Genomic DNA, 20809 nt, shown 5'->3' with positions numbered 1-20809 from the left:
GGATTAAACTTGGCGCCCGCAATGCTGATGGTTTGGGTCGTGCATTGATGTGCTAGAATGTGATGCGGCGCAGTCTCGCTACGAGTTTGGCGTTTTGTCTCAAGCGTCTACGTGCTGCGCGCTCTGCTTCGTGCGCATGGGTCAAATCTGGGTTCAGGTAGATGCTCGGAATGGGGAGCAAGACCTGCTGCGGGGACAGCTCCGGCAGTGCTAGGCGTGCAGGCCTTGTTTTCGATGTTTCGCTGTGTCCATCATCGTCAGATTTCATCTGCTTGGCTTCGAGCACCTGCTCCAGCCTCGTTTTCGTTGGACTGCGCTCGAAGAGACGATCTTGGCTTCCTTGGCCATCGTCGTCACTTACAAAGGGCCCCCAGCCTTCATTGTTGCTCTCGCTCTCGTTTTGCCCTCTGCGAGCTGATGTCAGTTCTGGTAGACGTCGTTCTCTCGGTGTAGGGGGCGACGAGCTGGGCGGCGGCAAAAGAGCATTTGCCGAGCGTGTCTTCTTCCGGATAAATGGCGGTCTTGGAGCACCCATGACCGGCCCAAGGGCTCCAGGATTTTCGTTTGAATCCAAGTTTTGGTTGTCGGGATCGTCGTCAGGTGGCGTGTCGTCGTCAAAGGAGCGGATTTTGTCCAGCTCGGCAAACGCAGTTATCCACTGCAGCTTTACGTGGTCGAAGATGGTCATGGTCACTCGCTCGAAGAGCTTGTTCAGGAAGGAGGCGTACTCTTCAGCGCTGATGTCAACCGTCCAGATGTCAGCCTACCAGCACAGCAACACAACAAACACCGTGAGATTTGGGAGCGATTCCAGAGCGACGACCAGAGTGACGACCTAGAGCTTCCACGCACCACTTCGAAGAGCGCGCCGAAGAAGAGTAACCTGGACATGCTCTCGCCATCGATTGAGTCCCGAGCCCAGTCCTTCTCGACGATGAACCGCGCTTCACCGATGGAAAACTCACTTGGAGCGACCAGCGCCTTATAAAACTTCGTGAATACGTCTACGTAGTCGTGCACCAGGATGGTGTCGCCGCCTCGACGTATACACGGGAATGTCTCCCAGAAGCGCTCGATAGACTTGAGGACAGCCGGGTCTTCCATCAGCTTTTGGCGCTTCTGTAAATTGTCTTCGGTATAAAAATTGTGGTTGCCCTGCTTCCGATACGGCAATGCGTTCGGAGACGTAGGCCCTACGCTCACACCTGGCGACTCGTAGTTGAACAAAAGTTTCTGCGTCTTGCCCTGGCACATGACGCTGGTTTTGACCTTGGATAGTTGGGGTACGAAGAATGGCACACCCTCTTCATACACTTTGGTAACGGGTTTGTCATTGCGCAGCGAGTTCGTGTACGTATTCATGCCCGACATGGCCGGCTCAAGTGATTCTCGTCGATCGGGCTACAACCGTTTGTATGATACGAGGCTGTTTCCAGACTGGCAAGCCTCGCTCGCGATCGAACTATTCCTGGCCAAGCCAGACCAGAACATTCGTCGACTTCTCCATATATCGCTGACTGCTAGCGACGTGCCATTCAGGGATTCATTATTTGAGCCCGCGTAGGTTGATGGTGGTGTAATTTCGGCCACCGATGCAGGTTTTTAGACTGCAATCTTCTCAACAGAGACGCGATCGAGTCTTTGATAGTGAAAATGCTGCTCCAGTGCCAAGTAGTACATTTTTCGAAATGGTCTCAATGTGGAAATTCCTGAAACCAACGCTCTGGTTGTGCACTCACTTGCAAGGACACCACACGCCCAGTTTGAATGGATCGCATCGATAGAATTTCAACTAACTAACTAACAGCAGCGTGTTGATTTACAAAAGTGCAAAATGACCGTCTGCATTTTGGATAAACAAGCCGGCACTCTCGCAATCACTGCTCCGCCTAATCGTGTCCATTGCAAAGGCAACCACGTTGATTCATATATTTTCTCACAATCACATTTTCCCCAGCGTGAGATGATAAGATCGAGAACACATTCTACTTCTAACATATTGGACATGTAAGAATTGAAATTCGTTCACGTTGTAGTTGAACCAAAGGAGCCAAGGTTCTACTTTAGAACGCGCTGTATGCACGTAGAATCGCAACGTCCATCTCATCATTCACGTTAAACATTTTGGAGAGCACCGCTGGGAATTTGAACTTCTCCCGCCACATCCTGAATTGTGCTTTCTGCAAGTTCGTCGCCAGCTCTTTCGTATTTTCCATCTTCTTCGCAGTTTCTAGCATCCTTGCCACGGGGACCGTTTTAAAAGATGCAGTGAACGTGTTGACCATCGTGGTTAGTTGTGCTTGGCTGTTACCACCACTTAAAAAACTTAACAGGTTCACGTAGCCCATCCACATCTCTAAAGCCGGATTGACAAGTATTTTCTCCACTCCGTCATCAAGCTTTAGCAGCGCAAAAACACCCTCGACAGTTAGTCCCTTCCGCTGCCACTCTTTCAACATCGTAGTCTGAAGCTTAACTGCGAGAACCTTCAATTCCGGGTCTTGGGGCTTTGCTGTGGCGAAGATCCTTGCCAACTTGTCGGCGCCGAGTCGTTGTGTCAGTATGTCGATCATGACTACCTCAGGGTCCCTGGATAAAAACTTGCTATAAGTGACCCACGTGTTGAACTCTCGCCTCTGGAAAACGTTAACCCCCGCCTTGTCAAGGTTGAGCAAGCCAAACACGTCGTCCGCCGATTTCTCGTTACGCCACCATGTATATCCCATACGTGTCAACATTTTATCTGCCACTCGATTCTTACTAGGGACATCCCTTGCGATCTCAAGCATCTTGGCCATTGCTTCATCTCCATAGGTCTTGGTCAGCATGTCTGTTATCGTTATCCTTTTGTCGGGGTGCTTGTTGTTGTACAACTTTACGTAGGTGAACCAAGTTGCCAAGTTCTTGTTGCTCAGCACCTCGTCCACTCCTTTGTCGAGCTTCAGGCGTTTGAAGACAGCTTCTGCGGTTTTCCCCCTCCGAAGCCAGAATCGTACGCGAACGCTGTCGGCGACCTTCAGCATTTGTGCGTCCGTCGCTTGTTTGATCAGCCCGCCGGCGGTAATGGCTCTCTCGTCGTTGTCTTGGTCATCATTAGATCTCAACAACCTTGTTGTGGGGGCTTTCTTGTCAATGGTGAGCGAACGGGCCACAGACGGGAAGCCACGTGTTGTCACCTTCGAGCCCATACTTCTGGAGACAGCATCGATACTCACCAGCAAAGTGGTTGCCACCAACAGAAAGACGAAGGCAAACCGCATGATAGATCTGCGCGCTTGATGCGTGGGGGCTGTGGATGAATCGCGAAGTGAGAGTGGAGTGACTCCAGTAGTGGAATAATGGGTTGCTTATCCCAAGATGTCATTTCCCAGAAATCGTCGGGGATGATAAGACTGGCTCAATTCTTGCATTGATACATCGTCTACATGTACTCCCCAGGCGGCCCCTGCAAAACGACAGGTTGACCTGGAATCCAGGCTGGATAGCATTCGGCGATGATATGAAACTTAAAGCATTCGGCATGACGCAGTTACACGAAAGAGAGGGACATGATCAATATTTGTAGGTGCAGTAATATGAATCAGGCGGGTGCAATAGCGACTTGCGAAGGCGGTCATTTTGTTCGTGTTCAGCATTTTGAACAAGTGCACTTTAGATAAAGAGTACTAGTACACGTGTAAGGGTAAAAGCTTACATACACACCTCATACTGTACTTGAAGAAATAGCATGCATTTGGGCGTCTGAGCTTACTTGTGCTGGTACATGCATTACTCGCTCAGAGCATCATCAATGGCTGGCAGAGCGAGTCGTTCTGCCAGCCATTGATGATGCTGATTTTGGGTCCCGTAGTCTCATTGGATGGTGCACAATGCCACGATGATACAGTTGTGCCCCCGAATTTGCCACCATATAAATCTATTAACCTGTAAACATTAATCAGCACAACACTGTAATTATCTATGTTTTGTCTGTGCAAACTCAATGAATTTCAAATACTGATAAAGTTTATCCTGACGAATACGGGGGCCACAACTGTAATATACGACGACCAGAATATGATACAGTATTATTATGGTCGTCGTAATACGTGTACCGGACAATCTCGAGCCTCACTCATTCCCCGAAAACGCAGACCTGTAATTACCAACACAAACAGGGATTCAATATAAATTCACGAGCTTCATCGCCACGACTTGGGAAGATATCTCCGTGTCGCTTGAGAACTCTGCTCCCAAATACCCAAAACTCTCAGTTATGTTGACAATGGAGAATACTTGAAGTATGCACCACCTGCTGCGCAAGTTCATTGCAGGCAACGCACTCTTGGTCAAGTATCCGAGAGCAAGGGCAAAGAGCATACAGTACACTGATTCTGAACGAGTATGGCGGTGATCTGTAGTGCTTATTTCTTGCTGGTCTTGAAGCCATACCAAACGAGAACGGTGCGCGTCCTACAAAATCACTTGTATTGTGCTGCCGCGAGTCCACGCAGTTTCTTCTAAATACCGTCATAGGAGCCACAGCAATCGGCTGGTGTGTGCATCTGTAGAATTGTCGGGGCAAATTGATCATGTGCGGCAATTCCCTTTGCGATTCAACGTGGATCCATAAGCTGTCGGATACAGTGCTTGCAGTTCCTTAGTCATTTTCACACGAGCCTTTATCATTCATTATTTTGCAACGATTTTATTTTTGCGTGGCCAACATTCGTGCTAAGTTAGCTCAAGACTCCCCCGAAGATTTTCTTCAATCCTGGTATGGCGTCCGGATTCTTGTTGTTAATCTCGTTGAGCTTAGTCGCATACGAGACCCCCAGGTTGTTTCAATAGTCTCCATTTTATTGTCGAGTTTGAGCAGGTTGTAAACGTCGTTCGCGGTTTTCCGACTCCCCCTTCCCCACGGTTTTACTGCAATGGTTTTGTACTCCCAATAGCTTGCTCAATCATCTAGAGAGCGGAGAAGATAGCTGTACAACGTAATGAGACTGCTCATAATGAATCCTGACTGGAAAACGAGGATACTGCACGTGCGGGTGAGTGTCTTCTGAAACTGTACAAACAAAGTGGCGGTGTCCCGATGTTAAGCTATCGGTACGTGACGAAGCCGAATAAGAAGAACCCAGAAGAGGTAATGCTCTTGTTGAGACTCTCAACACTGGTTCAACTTGAGACCATTGCCAATTTCGTACTTAGCGTTCCAAAATCTCCGATTCATATCTGTCACTCCGGATCTGCCGCTTCAAGTCGACCCCCCCAAAGCACCATGAAATCCTTCCCACAGCGTCCCTGCTACCCAAAGAGGAGACGCTAGCCGACCGGTTCCTCGCGCAGTACCCGGACTACGACGGGCGCAACACCGTCGTGGCCATCTTTGACACAGGCGTGGACCCTGGCGCCATCGGCCTCCAGTCGACGCCCGACGGCCGCCCCAAGATCATCGACTTCGTGGACGCCACAGGCGCCGGAGACGTGGACACGTCTACAGTCCTAGAGCCCAAGGATGGCAAATTGACGCTGGTCAATGGCCGCGTTCTGACGCTCAACCCCGAGTGGAAATCGAGTCGAGACGGCAAATTCCACGTCGGGACGGTGGCCGGCTATCATTTGTTCCCTGGCCCACTAGTGGCCCGCCTTAAGAATGAACGTAAAGAGAAGTTCGATATTGAGCAGCGCGCTGCTACGAACGAGGTGCAGGAGCAACTGGCCCAGTGGGCCACGGCCCACGCTGCCACGACCCATGACACGGCCGAGTTGAGACAGAAGAAGGACCTCCAGGCCAGACTCTCGCAGCTACAGGAGCTGAGCAAGAACTACGAAGACCCAGGACCAATCTACGATGCGGTCGTGTTCCATGACGGCGCATGCTGGCGCGCGGCCTTGGACACGAACGAAACTGGGGACTTCACTGGAGTTCCGGCCTTGACCAACTTTAGGGACGAACGGCAGTACGCCACGTTCTCGGACGAGTCGCAGTTGAATTACGTGCTGAATATTTATGATGAAGGCAAGACGCTGAGTGTTGTGAATGATGTGGGAGCTCACGGAACTCATGTGGCGGGCATTGTGGCAGCACACTACCCGGACCAACCGGAGTGCAATGGCGTCGCTCCTGGAGCGCAGATTGTTGCGGTGAAGATCGGCGATGGCAGACTGGGCAGTATGGAGACGTCGTCTGCCCTAAGCCGCGCGATTCTGGCCGTCATGGACTCGAACGTGGACGTGGTGAACATGAGCTACGGTGAGTACGCGTCGCAGCACGACTACGGACGCATTGTGGAGCTGAGCAACGAGCTGGTGAACGAGCACAACGTGACTTTTGTGGTGAGTGCGGGCAACAACGGACCTGCGCTGGGCACGGTGGGCGCTCCGGGCGGCACGACTTCTAGCATGCTGGCAGTTGGAGCGTATGTCTCGCCGAAAATGATGGACGCCGAGTACATCATGCGCGATAATGACCTGTCAGGTATTGCCTACACGTGGTCTTCGCGAGGCCCAACGTTCGACGGAGATCTGGGTGTGAACATCTGTGCGCCTGGAGCTGCTATCGCACCGGTGCCCAACTGGACGCTGAACAAGAAGCAGCTCATGAATGGCACGTCCATGTCTTCGCCGAACTGTGCAGGAAACATCGCGCTTCTTGTCAGCGCAATGAAAGCCCAGGGGATCGAGTACACACCCTACTCGATCCGCCGGGCGTTGGAGAATACTGCAGTAAAGGTCCCCAATGTGGAAGTGTACGCACAGGGCAAAGGTCTTATCCAAGTGCTGCCAGCATTCGAGTACTTGTCGCGCAGCACCGCCTTCGACGGAACGAAGCAATTTCCTCTGCACTACGAAGTCAAGACGTCGTCGGGCGATGGAAATGCCCGCGGAGTATTCCTCCGTGACAGCGCCGACTTTGGCCACGATAGTACCGAAGTGAATGTCAGTGTGACGCCTATTTTCCACAAGAAGGCAGTCCAGGATGACAAGGTCCACTTCGAGCAGCACGTGCGGCTTGTTCCGTCTGCACGTTGGATTGATGTGGGTCGGAGCTTGGCCTTGATGCACAGCGGGCGCGCGTTCAAGGTGCTTGTGGAGACCAAGCATCTAAGTGCTGGCGAGCACTACGGCGAGATTGTTGCGTACGATACGAAGAATGAGGCTCGAGGCGCTCTATTCACCATTCCCGTGACTGTGATCAAGCCCGAAGCCGTTGCGTCAACGATCACCTACCAAAACAAGTTCCAGCCTGGTGACATTTCTCGTCGCTTTATCACACCTCCTCAGGGTGCTACGTGGGCTGACATTATCTTTTCACGTGCTAGCGCGAATGGAGAGCGTGAGGTGGATTCGAACTCCTCGGGCAAGCTGTACATGTTTGACGCACTGCAGTTCCAGCCGTTTGTGCGCCAGAGCCAATCGTCGCTCCACAAGGCGTTCAACCTGAAGCCTGGACAAGAAATCGCCTTCAGTATGGATCTGTTGGGAGGCTTGACGACCGAGTTCTGCTTGGGACAGTTCTGGAGCGCTCTGGGGGACTCGATCGTGCAGATTGAGATCCGCTTCCACGGTATTAAACCCAATCAGGAGAAGATTGTAGTTACCGGCGGCGAGGAATCCCACAAGGTGCTGGTCTTCAGCTCTGTGGAGAACGAGACTCTCGCGCCGAAGGTCAGCTTTACGAAGTACGTGCAGCGAATCCGCCCCAAGACGGCTGAGATTTCACCGCTAAGCTCGAGCCGCGACCAGTTCCCCGACAAGCGTCAAGTGTACCAGCTGATCCTGACGTACCCGTTCACGAAGAAGGAAGCGGGTAAGGTGGTGCCGCGCTTACCACTGCTGAATGGCCGTCTGTATGAGTCCCCGTTCGAAGCGCAGTTGATGATGATCTTCGACGACAAGAAGCAGTATTTGGGTTGCTCGGACGCGTACGGTGACGAAACGACATTGAAGAAGGGTTCGTACGTTGTTCGAGCTCAAATTCGTCACGAGGACGTAAGCAAGCTTGAAAAGCTCAAGCAGATGCTTCTCATCCTGAACCACGAGGTCAAGGAAGTTTCGGCGGCGGTGTTTGGTCACCAGGACGATGTCGCGCTTGGCGGCAAAGCACTGGACAAGAAGAGCTTGTCTACTGGAAAGTACGTGCCTCTCTTCATCGGAGAGCCCGCCCACGACAAGCTTCCCGCTGGCAATGCCGTTGGAGACGTTCTGACGGGCAAGATCCACTTCGGACAGAAGGACGGTGCTATCAAGGGGTACGTTGTCTCGCTTCGAGTCGAGAACTAAGGTGATACTTACTAACAACTGCTGTGTTGATTTCTACAGGAGCGGCAGACGTCCTGGTGGCTTCGACATCACTTACGTCATTCCGCCGGCGCCCACGCCCGTGAAGGAGCCCGAGCCGGAAGAGCCGAAGGACGAGCGTGACGAAGAGGAAATCGCGAAGGAGGCCGTCCGCGACTTGCTCCTAGAGCGTACGACCAAGCTCGAGGGTAAGAGCACTTTCTTGCCAGCGTGGCAGCGCCTCGTGGATCAGTTCCCGAACCACCTGCCGGCAATGCAGACGAAACTTCACCACTTCGACGCTGAGGCCACCCGCTCTTCGCAGCTCACGGAGGTGATCGCGGCGGCGGACGCTGTGCTCGCCCTTATCAAGCAGGACGAGCTGGCGCTGTTCTTCGGTACACGCAGCGTTCCTGGCGACCAGCCTGCAGTTGAGAAGAAGCTGCGCAAGGAAAAGGAGAAAGAGAAGGCGATCCTGGCCGACGCGTTGGCTCGCAAGGCGCGAGCTCTGGGTGACTCGGCCAACTGGGACGAGTTCCTGCTCGCGTACGCCGCGCTGCAAAAGTGGGAAGACGTGGAGGCGGCCACGTACCTGCACGTTTCCCTGCTGCACGACGGCCACTTGAACGCTCTTGGCCTCGCACTGCAGCGTCTGCGCAAGGTGCAGGACCTGGACCAGGCCGACAAGAGCAAGATCATTTCGGACGAGAAACTCGCGATGCAGATCGCCAGCACCCTCCACGCCCTGAACTGGAAGCACTGGGCCACATACGAAGCCCAATGGGACCGCCGTCGCTCGCCGTCCTCCTACCGCATCTTCTAGGCAGCAGAGCTGGACTTGAGATTTTGACATAACCTGTATGTCCCTTGAAAAAACCCATGTGGCCAGTCAAAAAGGTATCCATTTGCGATCTTCCCGCAGCTTCTTTAGCTCACTCTTGATTTTGCGTTTTTAGCACAAGTCCCACCTAGCGTAACTCCCAGAGAACTCAAAATGGAGGTGTGCTCCTTGGTGGCGGAGTTCGTGATCCCCGAGCTGGGCGAAGCCATCTCGGAGGCGCTGGGCAACGTGCTGGGCTTTATCCAGGAGATGAAGGAGAACGAGGAGATCTGCCGCCGCGTGTACGAGCGCATGCAGTTCGTCAAGGACGAGCTGTACAAGATCACGGACGAGACGGTGCTGCGCCAGAACCGCGTGCTCTTCATGTACGGCCGCACCATCTCGGACTTTGTCAAGTTCCTCAAGAAGCAGTCGCAGAAGGGCCTCATCAAGCGGCTGGCCAGCAACCGCAAGGTCGTGGACGCCATCCAGGACTTCCACGACGACATGGACGAGCTCTTCCGGCTGCTCAACATCGCGCACATGGTGGAGATGGCCAAGTGGAAGCAGGAGTGGGAGAAGGACCGCAAGCGCATCCACCAGCAGATGGCCGAGATCCTGGCCAATGGCCAGACCATCCACGCGGAGATCCAGAACTCGGGCTCTGGGCTGCAGGAGGGATTGGCCATGATCAAGTTCGAACTCGAGCACAAGAAGGAGCAGAACGACCCGGAGCAGCTGCAGCTCATGCACAAGGCCTTCAAGAAGGTCGTGAGCACGTCCAAGGCCAAGGTGCCCGTGGTGCCCGACTGGTTCATCAGCAGCGACGACGTGGAGTTTGACGCCAAGGACTCGTTCGACTGCGGCTCCTACGGGTCTGTGCATCGTGGCATCTGGGGCAAGGGGACCAAGGTCGTCATCAAGTGTTTGCTCATGGACGACGACCAGGCCATGAAGTCCTTCTTCAAGGAGGTGGAGGTCTGGAACAAGCTCAGCAACCCGCACATCGTCACGCTCTTTGGCGCGTGCCATGTGAGCACGCCCGCCTTCTTCGTGTGTGAAGACGCCATTCACGGAAACTTTGCCGAGTACTTGACACAGGACAAGAGCGAGATCTGGAAACTGTTCCACGAGGCAGCGCTGGGGCTCCACTTTCTGCACTCGAAGAAGGTGGTGCACGGCGACTTGAAGTGCAACAACATCGTCATTGGCGCTGACGACAGGGCCAGGATCTGCGACTTTGGCTTCTCTTATATTCGAAGCCAATCCGTGGGGCTCAGCGCCAAGGCGCAGACGGATACTGTGCGTTGGAAGGCGCCGGAGTGTCTGATGCCAATGGGTGAGACGGCCGACTCGGAACACAACCCACGTTTCGCATCCGACGTGTTTTCGTTTGGTATGTGCATCATTGAGGCGTTCTCGAACGAGCCCCCGTACGCTTTAGATGACGATGACACTATCCTGGAGAAGGTATTCTCGGATGAAGAGTATCCGCGGCCGGACGGGCTGAAGGACGACGAGTGGGCGCTCGTGCAGCGACTCACGGACTCCGACTGGAAGCAGCGGATCAGTTTGTCTGCTGCAGTTGATGAGCTGGCCAGGTTTGCGGAGCGAGAGAAGGACGCGCAGCAAGCGACGCAGGACTGTCCGAGCTGCTCCATAAGTGTCCCAGCAGGATTCAAGTTCTGTGGCAAATGCGGATCGCCGTTGGAGGCGGCTAAGACGAATGTTGTTGCGTCGGTGTGAGCGGAAATTGTGCACTGTGACCGTGAATGAAAGTTGCTTGATGAACGTATCGGCCGTTTTGTTTCTTGACTGCCGTACCACACTCCCCCAGTTTACGTATCGAAATCATGGTCAAATGTACAGCACCGATAGTGGTAAAACAAGAAATGACAAAAATATAACACCAAGATGGGAGTGATAGAATTTTTCTTGATGAACATGTTTTGGTGCCAAGACTGGTCTTGGTTTGCCAATTCACTGCCGAAGGCGACGAGTCTCGTCATCCTCGGAATCCCCCTTCCACCACGCCTTGAACTTTTCCCAAAGACTTGGTTCCTCGTCCATATAGGTATCGCCGCCCGTACGGGCCCCAGCTGCAGCACCTGATATCCCAACCATTCTCTCTTCCTCAACCGAGGAGTTCTTGATCGTCTCGTGTTCACCGACTTGATCGTCACCAAAGGATAGTAGCATGCGAGCTGTCTCGGGTGTGGTCGCCGTGATACTGCCACATGTAGCAAGCAGAGCAACCGACGTTGCCAATACAACACGACCTAGACGCATCGTGATTTGAGGTATGTATCTATATGTTGCTCTTCGATCAACTCGTAGAATGGTTGCGTACAGTTCACCCGCATGCTCCCGATGCGATCAAACTAGTGATCGGCAAGCACAAATATTTGTATACGGGACAGGAAAACATACGGGACAGGAAAGCATAAACTTCAATGGTATCCTTGGAACTATTAATATTGACTGAAGTTTGTAAGCACTCGGCAAATCTAAATGGAAGACAACAGCCCATAACTACAAATGGACCAAGAACTTCATCAGTTTTTTGTTGTCCAATGGGGAACTCCAGTAAAAGTAAGCCTCAAAGAAGTACGTCTGATGGCGAAAGCACAAACAGCAAAAACCTACAGTCTACGAGACCCAACAGGAACATCACGAGACCCACTACTCGCATATCTCCGCCAATTCGAATGCCACGACCGAAAGTAAAACACTCCAAGACAGACGAACGACATAATGTCACGTCTTATATATTATAAGGCTTCTATAGGAAAATAACATGAACATCAAATAAAAAGCCACTTAACCTTGGAGCTCTTGGCAAAAATCCATACAGATAGCAGGCGTCAAACTGAAGTCTTTTACATTATTAAAAGGCTTCTATAGAAATAACATAACATCAAATAGAAGGCCACATAACCTTAAAAAAGGCGTCAAACTGAAACCATGTGCTCCGTGTTTACGAACCTCAAATCGAAGTGGAGTCTTCCGCTGGCTGCAATGCAATGACGCGCATGTCTGCTAGGGAATACTAGTAGGAAATGGAAAGGAAATACAATCTCACTGCTCAGATCACCGTTACGATTAATAGGGCTGAGGTTTTGATTCCGCTCAAAAATTGTCCCACAATATGTAGTGTGTCAGGTACATTGTCGACTTTGCCGATATCGACGGAGGGTCTTGTTTGCGAGGTGTCGGAACTTGCTTGACGATGACGGTTCTGGAGGTTGTAGTTGTTGTAGTTGATGCGCGGTGTTGAGGGCAAAATGGTTATATTTTTTGTTTTGTTTTTGTGCCCTGTTGTTTCTTGCTTTCCTAGGGCTCCGCTCTAGGAACGACACTTTTCAAAACAAACACTGAGTCTTGGTTGTCTTCTTCAGCCTCTTGATTATGTTCGTGGCAATGCTCGCCGTCGGCCTGAACACTGGGTTCGCGTGGGTTGTAGATTTGCAATTTGAAGCGCTTCGCTGGCAACCTGGTAGTCTACTACACGAGCATGGGCTGCGAAAGCTTTCCTGTTGACGCCACCACCATCAACGAGTGTGTCATGGGTTGTTGCCCATGCGACTCGACTTGACTGTCCGCGAGTCTGAGCACTAGCGTGGCTTGCGTTGCGCACAGCCGAAGGCTGACAATCTCCCCCAGAAGAAATGCTCTTACTGCGTTGCTGCCCCCGCAGCTCCTTCAGTAATCGATGCCAATGAACGACATGTTTGATGTCCTTCTCTAATTCCCATGTACACTCCGACATCGGCTCACCAAGCCACTTCATGAAATACTCTGGCTTTCGGTTAAACTGCCTTTTTGCAATGAGCCGCTTCACGATACGCATGCCGTCGTCGACATCTTCGTCGGGCAGTTCTACTGGGGTGTCCTTGAATTTTGGGCGTGAGCGGAACTGTTCGTGCTGCTCTGGGTACGGCGGCTGTGTGGCTCCTGAGCTTGGCTGGCGACCGCTAGCGAGTTTATATACAAATGGCAAGCGAGTTGGCGTCGTTATGGATCTCTTCGACCCTTTGGTTACGGCCAGCAACTCGTGGAGCTTCGTCACCGACTCTCCAACTACCCTGCCAGCGTCTAGACTCGGTTGGTGTCCGGGTAATGACATCCGGCTGATTCTGGATTTTCAACTAATATCGTACCGTGCAACACTGGTCCTAAGACACTGTTTGTCGAGCTCGTGTAGGACAGCTGATCCCCTACCGTGGAATTCCAGTCCCAAGACTTGACTTGTGGTTTACCGAGCTCTCACAGCAGATTACAGACACTAAGACTCAGATGAGCCCAAATTAGGCTTATCCTGGTCTCAGTGTGGACCGAAACTTGAAATTAGTACTTCTCTGGCCCACCTAAGAACCAACATTTGCATGTTCAAGGCAAAACATTTGGATAACTTTTTATTAGGGCGTGCTATCGCAAGGTAAAACAAGGATTCTGGGTTATCGCGTGATGCTAGTGGCTTTTAAAAACGAATAAACGAGAAGAGGGTAGTCCAATTCGTTTAGGCGAACTGGGGTGTCATTTTGTTTTACGAAATGCCTTCAATTTTTGGTGATACTAACTATAATTGGTACGTCCATAGTCTACCAACAATTTCAATGCGATTATGTATACCGTACTTGTTTGACGCACCATAAGGCTTCATTGCTTTAGATTTTACGGGGTATTGCGTTGGTGTTGCTGCAGTCAATATTCATGTTCAATCGCAAGATTTGAAGCACATTTTAGTAACAGAGAGCCTCTGTAAGAACTGGGCAAAAATAGCTGATTGTGGGGGGGACTCGATTTTCATTAATTCCGGGAAAAACAAGACAGACTTGAAACCAACACAGTCGAAACGACTGGTATTTACAATGTTATATCGCGCTGGCTGCGTTCGCTCAACGCCAAATGCCCTCCCACAACAGCAGCGCGAAAAGCATGCCTCGATAGCATTTTGTATGGCAATTTGAATGGAAATTTGTGCAATGGAAGCTGACCTAATTTTAGTTCTCAGCCAATTCATGGTGTTCTGGCTGTGGTATCGTGATATCCAGACTTGTTTGCGAAGAAGCAAATTTATTAATGAGCAAAATGTAAAACCCAGAACTAGACAACTAGCTCCGCTACATGCAAGGCACCAGGGGCTCCTAGTGCCCGGGGGACTTGTGCAGCGTCAACACAATATCTTCGTAAACAGGCTCGTAATCGAACGACTCCATAATCACCATCATAATCATCCTTACCGCACAATCTTAGAGTCCGTAGGACCTGCCGACTTGAAGTGCTTGGACAGGAGATAATCGTGCTTGAACCTTGCCCTGGCGACATGTGGTCGTATTAGCTACAGACTGAACGAGCTTATCGAGGAGAACGTCGATGAATTGCTCTTCGACGACGGCAAGCCGTGCTCGGTGGCCAAGACCGCTGACCTGGGTCTCGTCATCGAGACTCTTCGCTACTACGCTGGCTGGCTCGACAAGATCGACGGCTCCGCCATACCCATGTCAAGACCATACCTCTGCTACACCAAGACTGAGCCTGTCAGTGTTTGCGATCAGATTACCCCGTGGAAGTTTCCGTTGCTGCTTACGGCGTGGAAGCTGGGTCCCGTGGTGTGGGTAACACGATCGTGCTGAAGCCTGCCGAACAGACACCGCTATCTGCCCTGCGCGTGGGTGAGCTCATCGTAGAGGCTGGATTCCCCAAGGGTGTGATCAATATTGTGCCTGGCGTTTTGCGTCGCGTTGGGATAACTAATTCACGAAGGTCGGGATACTTTCTAAGGAAACGATTTAACCATTTGCGTTTTGGAAATGATTTTGCGGTAACCTTAGAATTGCGTGTGGCTGTCGCGTGAACAAGTACGGCAAGCTCGTCAAAGTTGAAATTTGCGTTCTTTTCAGCGCGCTCACGAACGAGAATTTGAATGCGTTCTTCATCCTGATCGGTCAGGTATCTTCGGTGAGCGGATGGGAGTCGCGAGGCTAATATTTTCGTGTCACTCGTCACCTCAGTGCCGACCTGTCTGCACCATGTTGTCGTGCAGACAAGGTTGCGTTAAAGCCATCTTCCGTTGCTGCACATGTACCTGATCGCCATGTAACTTCGTCGTTATCTCCCATGGTTCTGGTGATGCCATGACCGCGCCACATGAAAGATACATAAAGAAGGACATTGCGACCCCTCAAAATGCACTTAATATGGCAAAGAGTATGAATTCATCTGGACGTCGATATGAAGGACAACGGCACAGGTTTGATACACCACACATGACCATGTTGATGAAGACGGAAAGGTGAGTACGTGTGCCAAGTTTGACACCAATTGGTGCTTTTCCGGATTTTTTTCACTTTGCAATTACCCCCTTTGTCTGCCCAGTTCTTACGGAGACTATCTGTTCATTAAAATGACCAATCAATTGCTATCAAAAAAACTTAGGCTAACCGCAAATGTTGGTTATGAGGTGGGCCAAAGTAGTACACCATGTAAAATAAAATAAAACTAATGCCGTGCTTTCCCCGGGAAGCTTTGGATATTTATGATGAGAGTGAATGCTACATACTTCAACGTGAATGCGCGGAATGCAACGAAGTGTGGTGATGTCTGACATGAGGAGCTGAGCACTATTATGATATGGGAACAGGCTCAGACAAACCACTCGGTATTGATCCCCATCTCTCTTAACAGTAATTTCACAGCCATTTCTCTTTTCCACAATCTACTGCCAGTATAGCAGAGCCTCTGGTTGTATCTATACTGGTAATTTACTTGAGGTATTGTGGTTTTCATCCATTTTGGCAAACTTGAGGTCTCTTAGGGGTCAGAAATAGAGATAAGTAGCAAATGACCAAGTCCGAAATGTAGCAAGGGGGTAGGTTTGTTCTGCTACTACAACCCTGTTATAGAGACAACCTTTCGTTTTGCCGCTTTTGAACGGTATAAATGAGTGACATACCTGCTTCAGCCCGCCACCTACACGCCAGAGCTGCACTACTCCGTGACCTATCCCTATTGAAGGCCCGAATTGTAAAACGGCCTCTCCGAGATGCGATGCTAAGACAGGTGGCAAAAAGGTCAAATCTCAATGCTTAAGGTTGATTTATGGTAATCAAAGAAAACGTACTCAAAACTGATCTAAATGAGTTAATTTAAATATTCTGGTTTAAACAATTTGCTCTACAATCGGTAATTACCAAGGTAGTTTACCATTCTGTAGTCAAATCTAGTAGCTCCATAGGCGAAGTGCCAACTACACACTGTCCCCGAGTACGTTCCCGCAGCGTCACAGTGAAGGCAGAGGCAAAGAGCCTGCCGCCGGAGTTAAAAGCGTGGGCGATCCGAGCGGACCGAGGTTTTATCTCTATATCGCGATCGCGACCGGAGCACCGCTAACCTGCTCTAAATACCGCTCTAACTAATTTGCCGCAGTATCTTTCAGCTATTTTCGTGGATCAGTTTAGACCAGATGTTAGGTACGTTTTTTTGGCTTCGTGCAAACAGACTGGATAGGCAGACTCGACGTCCAGTTCGCTCTTACTGCAGGCCTCAGTCTGCAATTTGCTCGCCTCAAGACACCTCACCAAAGAAGTTCACTGCTGTCCGACAAGAGCATGCGCCTGATCCGCCTCGTCTTGGCTGTTGTGGTCGCTCTGGCGGCAACCAGTGTTGCGACCGCCGTTGCCGCCAATGACGCCGCTACGACAACGTCAACGGATTTGGAGGAAAGAAGAGGAGGAGGAGGAGGAGGAGGAAGAGGCGGGGGAAGAGGTGGGGGCAGAACCACGAGAGGCCAAATTCACGGAACACATACGAGTATCGGCTTAATGTACCCGAGTGACACTCCGTATCTCCGGAAGCAATTCGAAGAATGGAAGAGGAAGCGGGAGATTGCCAAGAAGAACAAGAAGAAGAAGAAAGCGACAGCCGAATCTACCCGTCGTCTTCGGCAAGAGTAGAGAGTCATGGTGGTCTACAGAGATTCCACTCAATGTGGCTCATTGCTGTTTCGTTTTTAAAGGTCGGTCTCTTTTTATGATACGTTCCTGTCTACTTATTCACAGTTGTGTTCCTCATGGAGCAAACGTCGCGCTCGTACGATATTATAGACCTCGAGTGAACCGCTTTGCAATGCAGAGATCCAATTAATAGCGAACCAGTTAACAAGCTCAACTATCACGCTTTTCTTTTTGTGCAAAATAATTTAATTCAAAGTACAGTACTGCTAAGTACTTCTACTACAAACAACGCGATGGAGCAACCCTGTGCTCACTTGACATGAAGATCACAAAATAACGTTTGTCGTCGACAGTGGAGTTCCAGTAACAAGCTTGGCAACCTTGTCGCGATCGTCTCCGTGCCAGGAAATCTGGTCTCATGGGCGTAATCTCGGCGCAGGACCGACCAAGCGAATGTGGGAGCGGCCAAATTGTGTTCCAGCTGCAGTGAGAAATCACGTGAGGAACACCCAGGGAGACCAATCAGTGGCAAGGCGTGAGCACGGGAAGTCGTTCAAGAAGACCAAGGAAAACCAGATCAGGCGATCCGGCAGGACTGATGGTCGTCCGAGTAAGCCATTGGCAGTCGTTCCGCGACCGGAGCAGGCCCGGCAAAGAGCAATCCAGGATCACCAGACCAACGAGGGAGACAGAAGCAACTGGCGAGGAAATACAAAGTTTTTGGTGTCGTTGCGCTGCGTTAGTATTCCGGGTGAACTGACAATTACTTCAATGTAAAATTACGGCATTTGCCAGAACACTTTTTGCAGCCCATGGCCGTGCCGTCCAACGCATCTTACCTATTCATGACGAAGTCGGCGCGTAGTTTTCTTCTTGCTTCCGAACCAGCCTACGACTTTTCCAAACCCTTTTTCAATATCCGAGGCAAGGATGGTCTTCAAAGGGTTCAAGAAACCGAGGCTTGTATGGGTGCTGCGAATCCCTCCACTTCTTCTTCCACCTCCGCCTCCGCGTCCTCCCCGCCTCAGCTCGCGCGAAGTTGCCTTCATGTCCACAGACAGCGAAGTTGTTCCGATGTCGGTACTGGCAGTGGTGTTCGTGATACAAGCAGCGATCAAAGCAATTGCAATAGACAAGATGAGGCGGGTCAAACGCATCGTTTCTCGAAAACAGCAAGAGCGTCTTTGATCCGGGTGACTTGAACGATGCGATTTTGGAAAGTGAACGGCGTCGAACAAGATATAATAACCCTTCGTCACGAAGTCTGACCCAGCCGTAGTGCCTGGCCGCTCTGGAATACACGTCCATTGGTGTTGCATGCCGGTTCATGTAATCCGGTGTGTCGTTACCAGCCCGGGTTGTCAATATGTAGTATATAATCGTACCAAATTACAGCCGGGGTCCTCAACCATAGTAATCATCTGAGCCACAGAAAGGATTATCAATAAGGCAAAGCCTCCAGCGATACCAGGACTCTATAGTTTCTTAGTTAAACACAAATAGAGGACCCCCCCCCCCCCAACCATAGTAATCATCTGAACCACAGAATAGGATTACATCTAGAATTGTTTTTGTAACACTGAACCGATTCCCGGCATTCCGTCAAATCTCTCCTGTACAGATCGCGTACGATCCGCTGTTTGGGCGTAAATTCGGACGTGATGGCCAATGGTGCGGGCACCATAGTAAACCCAAGTTTCCTTGGGATTCTAGGTACAAGCAAAGGTACAAGCAAAGGTGCCAATTTATACACAAAATCTATGCTGCGGGAGCCCATTTAGCGGTGTATTTTCACCTTTTTTTTTTAGCAAATTGTCGTGTGTGTGGCAACCGTAAATCGGATCACTACCAAAAAATGGTGGCCAACTTGCCCTTCTCTTACGTGCACGTATTTAATAGTGCCGCTCATATTTCACCGAAGCTCTCGTTATACTACTCCGATCCACAACTGCTGTCACGTACCACTCTTAAGCCAAATCCACAACTATTGTCAGGTAATGTGACTTGCTTTTATTATTGAGTTCCATGGGCAAGCCAGCCGCGGTGACAACGGTCTGGACAACATCACGAGAGCAGAAAAGCCTCACGGGAAGTCTTCCCTCCCGAGCAAGCTTGCATTTTGACATATGCGCAGAGCGGAAGTTGTTGCCGCCGCCATCTTTCATGCATGCCTCCATCGTCGCTTGGAGTGAGAGAAAGGTATTGTTTAGCGTTGAACTTGGCAGCTCCCAAAACGCTTCTGTCACCGCCATCACCAGTTCGTCCAGCGTTCTGGTTGTCTTCTTTATCTGCCGTGCTTAAATTGCATTGAACACCCCCAAGTCACAGACATTCAAAAGGATGGGCGACATCTGAAGTGTGTTCCCGCTCGATCGGTTGTCGACCATTCATCGACGGCACATTCGAACCTCCTGCTCACGAGTTTCGTTTTAGCCCAATCAGAGCCTTCTAATGCACATTTTGACGAATATAGACCAATGGGATGCGGCTTCCTGACAGCTGTTGTGGATCGGATCGTATAAGCTTACGGCACATATAATTCAGCCGATCTCGTCTTGCATCTCGAGACAGTTTCCTGCCCAGCACATGTAGCAAATCGGTTGGATGCATAATTTGCTGCAATGCAGCCAGAGACTCTGGCCCAGATCTCGCCACCATCTAAATGCCATTTCTCATTTCCCGCCTCAACCAACCCGAGGCCAACCCGCTGGCTCCATGGGTCTCGTTCACCTCGTGCTGGCTGCTATCATCGCTCTGCTGGCTACCAGTATCACGACTGCAGCTGCGATCGAGGGAACATCCACGGCGGAACATGCAATTGAGCCCAAGCAGGAACCACGCAAGCTTTCGAACTCCGAGCCCTCCGTGATAGAGGAACGAGCGAGACGAGCTGGAGGTCACGTTCCCATCACACACACGAGCATTGGCTTCATGTACCCCAGCGATACGCCATACTTGAAGAAGGCTTTGAAGAAATTCGTCAACTGGTTCAAGCGGATATTTGGCAAGAAAACAACGGCCGAAAGTACGCGTCGACTTCGACTGGAGAACTGGTAGACAGAGCTCGGCACGCGTCGTCCTATCCTATTGGGTTTACAGAGCAACACACCAAGCGATTGCAACGAGTATCGAATGACTTCCTGCTTTATACGAGCACATAGTTTAACTGTACAAAGGTGATATTGGCGTGTAGCAGCTTCCAGATGAAAATATACGATTCCAGTGGTACTTTACTTGTTGGCCATCCTTCTCCAGTAGGCACGCGCTGAAGAGGATGTAAACAAGACCTGGAGATACTGTACGTGTAGTAGCACAAACACGTATGTCAAAGCAATCCCTGCATCTTGTGGAGACGCTTGCTTTTTTAAGATGACCCTGCACGGGAAATATTCACTCAGAGCACCGAAGCCCTTGTGCTACTTAGTTATCTTGTTGGTCAGCTCCAAGATTAATTGTCTCATATAGTTATCGTCCCGAGGAACGAAGGAATGATTTCAGCCAGGAGATTCGCAACCTTGTCCTGAAGTTGTATGAACCGAAAGTTAGCGCATAAGGCCTGGTAGCTGGGCCTTCGTCCGTCGAACAAGCAATTGCGTCGAAAAACTGATGCGTTAATGCGAGCAGGTTGGTTAGCCTGTCTGGAAGAATTCATTGGCGTGTTTTGGTTGCACCACGCATTATTCAAATTACTAAAAAAAATGTTAATGGTTCGAGCCATTCAAATCCTAGTGTTTTCTTTATCACCAGCAGCAATTGCGGCTGGCGTGTA

General features: G+C 50.7%; 6 protein-coding genes across 6 annotated transcripts; 4 read left to right on the top strand and 2 right to left on the bottom strand.

The window, feature by feature from the left end:
• Positions 1 to 52: 52 nt before the first annotated feature.
• On the bottom strand, positions 53 to 1371 carry KRP23_1607 (uncharacterized protein; the record flags this gene model as incomplete). Its single annotated transcript, XM_067886264.1, has 2 exons — positions 53 to 763; positions 853 to 1371. The coding sequence occupies 2 exons, from the start codon at positions 1369 to 1371 to the stop codon at positions 53 to 55; spliced, it is 1230 nt and encodes a 409-aa protein (XP_067748940.1).
• Positions 1253 to 1564, top strand: KRP23_1606 (uncharacterized protein; the record flags this gene model as incomplete). The annotated part of the gene is made up of 1 exon (XM_067895798.1): positions 1253 to 1564. The coding sequence occupies one exon, from the start codon at positions 1253 to 1255 to the stop codon at positions 1562 to 1564; it is 312 nt and encodes a 103-aa protein (XP_067748939.1).
• Positions 1565 to 2063: 499 nt separating this feature from the next.
• KRP23_1605 (RxLR effector protein) lies at positions 2064 to 3260 on the bottom strand (the record flags this gene model as incomplete). Its single annotated transcript, XM_067896026.1, has 1 exon — positions 2064 to 3260. The coding sequence occupies one exon, from the start codon at positions 3258 to 3260 to the stop codon at positions 2064 to 2066; it is 1197 nt and encodes a 398-aa protein (XP_067748938.1).
• Positions 3261 to 5077: 1817 nt separating this feature from the next.
• KRP23_1604 (Tripeptidyl-peptidase 2) lies at positions 5078 to 9088 on the top strand (the record flags this gene model as incomplete). The annotated part of the gene is made up of 3 exons (XM_067886263.1): positions 5078 to 5128; positions 5194 to 8237; positions 8308 to 9088. 3 exons carry the CDS (start codon positions 5078 to 5080, stop codon positions 9086 to 9088), a joined length of 3876 nt encoding a protein of 1291 aa, XP_067748937.1.
• A 171-nt stretch (positions 9089 to 9259) lies between these two features.
• Positions 9260 to 10831, top strand: KRP23_1603 (Tyrosine-protein kinase Fer; the record flags this gene model as incomplete). Its single annotated transcript, XM_067886262.1, has 1 exon — positions 9260 to 10831. The coding sequence occupies one exon, from the start codon at positions 9260 to 9262 to the stop codon at positions 10829 to 10831; it is 1572 nt and encodes a 523-aa protein (XP_067748936.1).
• Positions 10832 to 19755: 8924 nt separating this feature from the next.
• Positions 19756 to 20097, top strand: KRP23_1602 (uncharacterized protein; the record flags this gene model as incomplete). The annotated part of the gene is made up of 1 exon (XM_067886261.1): positions 19756 to 20097. The coding sequence occupies one exon, from the start codon at positions 19756 to 19758 to the stop codon at positions 20095 to 20097; it is 342 nt and encodes a 113-aa protein (XP_067748935.1).
• Between the last annotated feature and the right edge of the window lie 712 nt (positions 20098 to 20809).

This window comes from Phytophthora ramorum (assembly GCF_020800215.1).
Source record: "Phytophthora ramorum isolate Pr-102 chromosome Unknown Phyram_PR-102_s0002, whole genome shotgun sequence".
Taxonomy (NCBI): domain Eukaryota; phylum Oomycota; class Peronosporomycetes; order Peronosporales; family Peronosporaceae; genus Phytophthora; species Phytophthora ramorum.
This window is presented reverse-complemented; position numbering and strand designations above follow the sequence as displayed.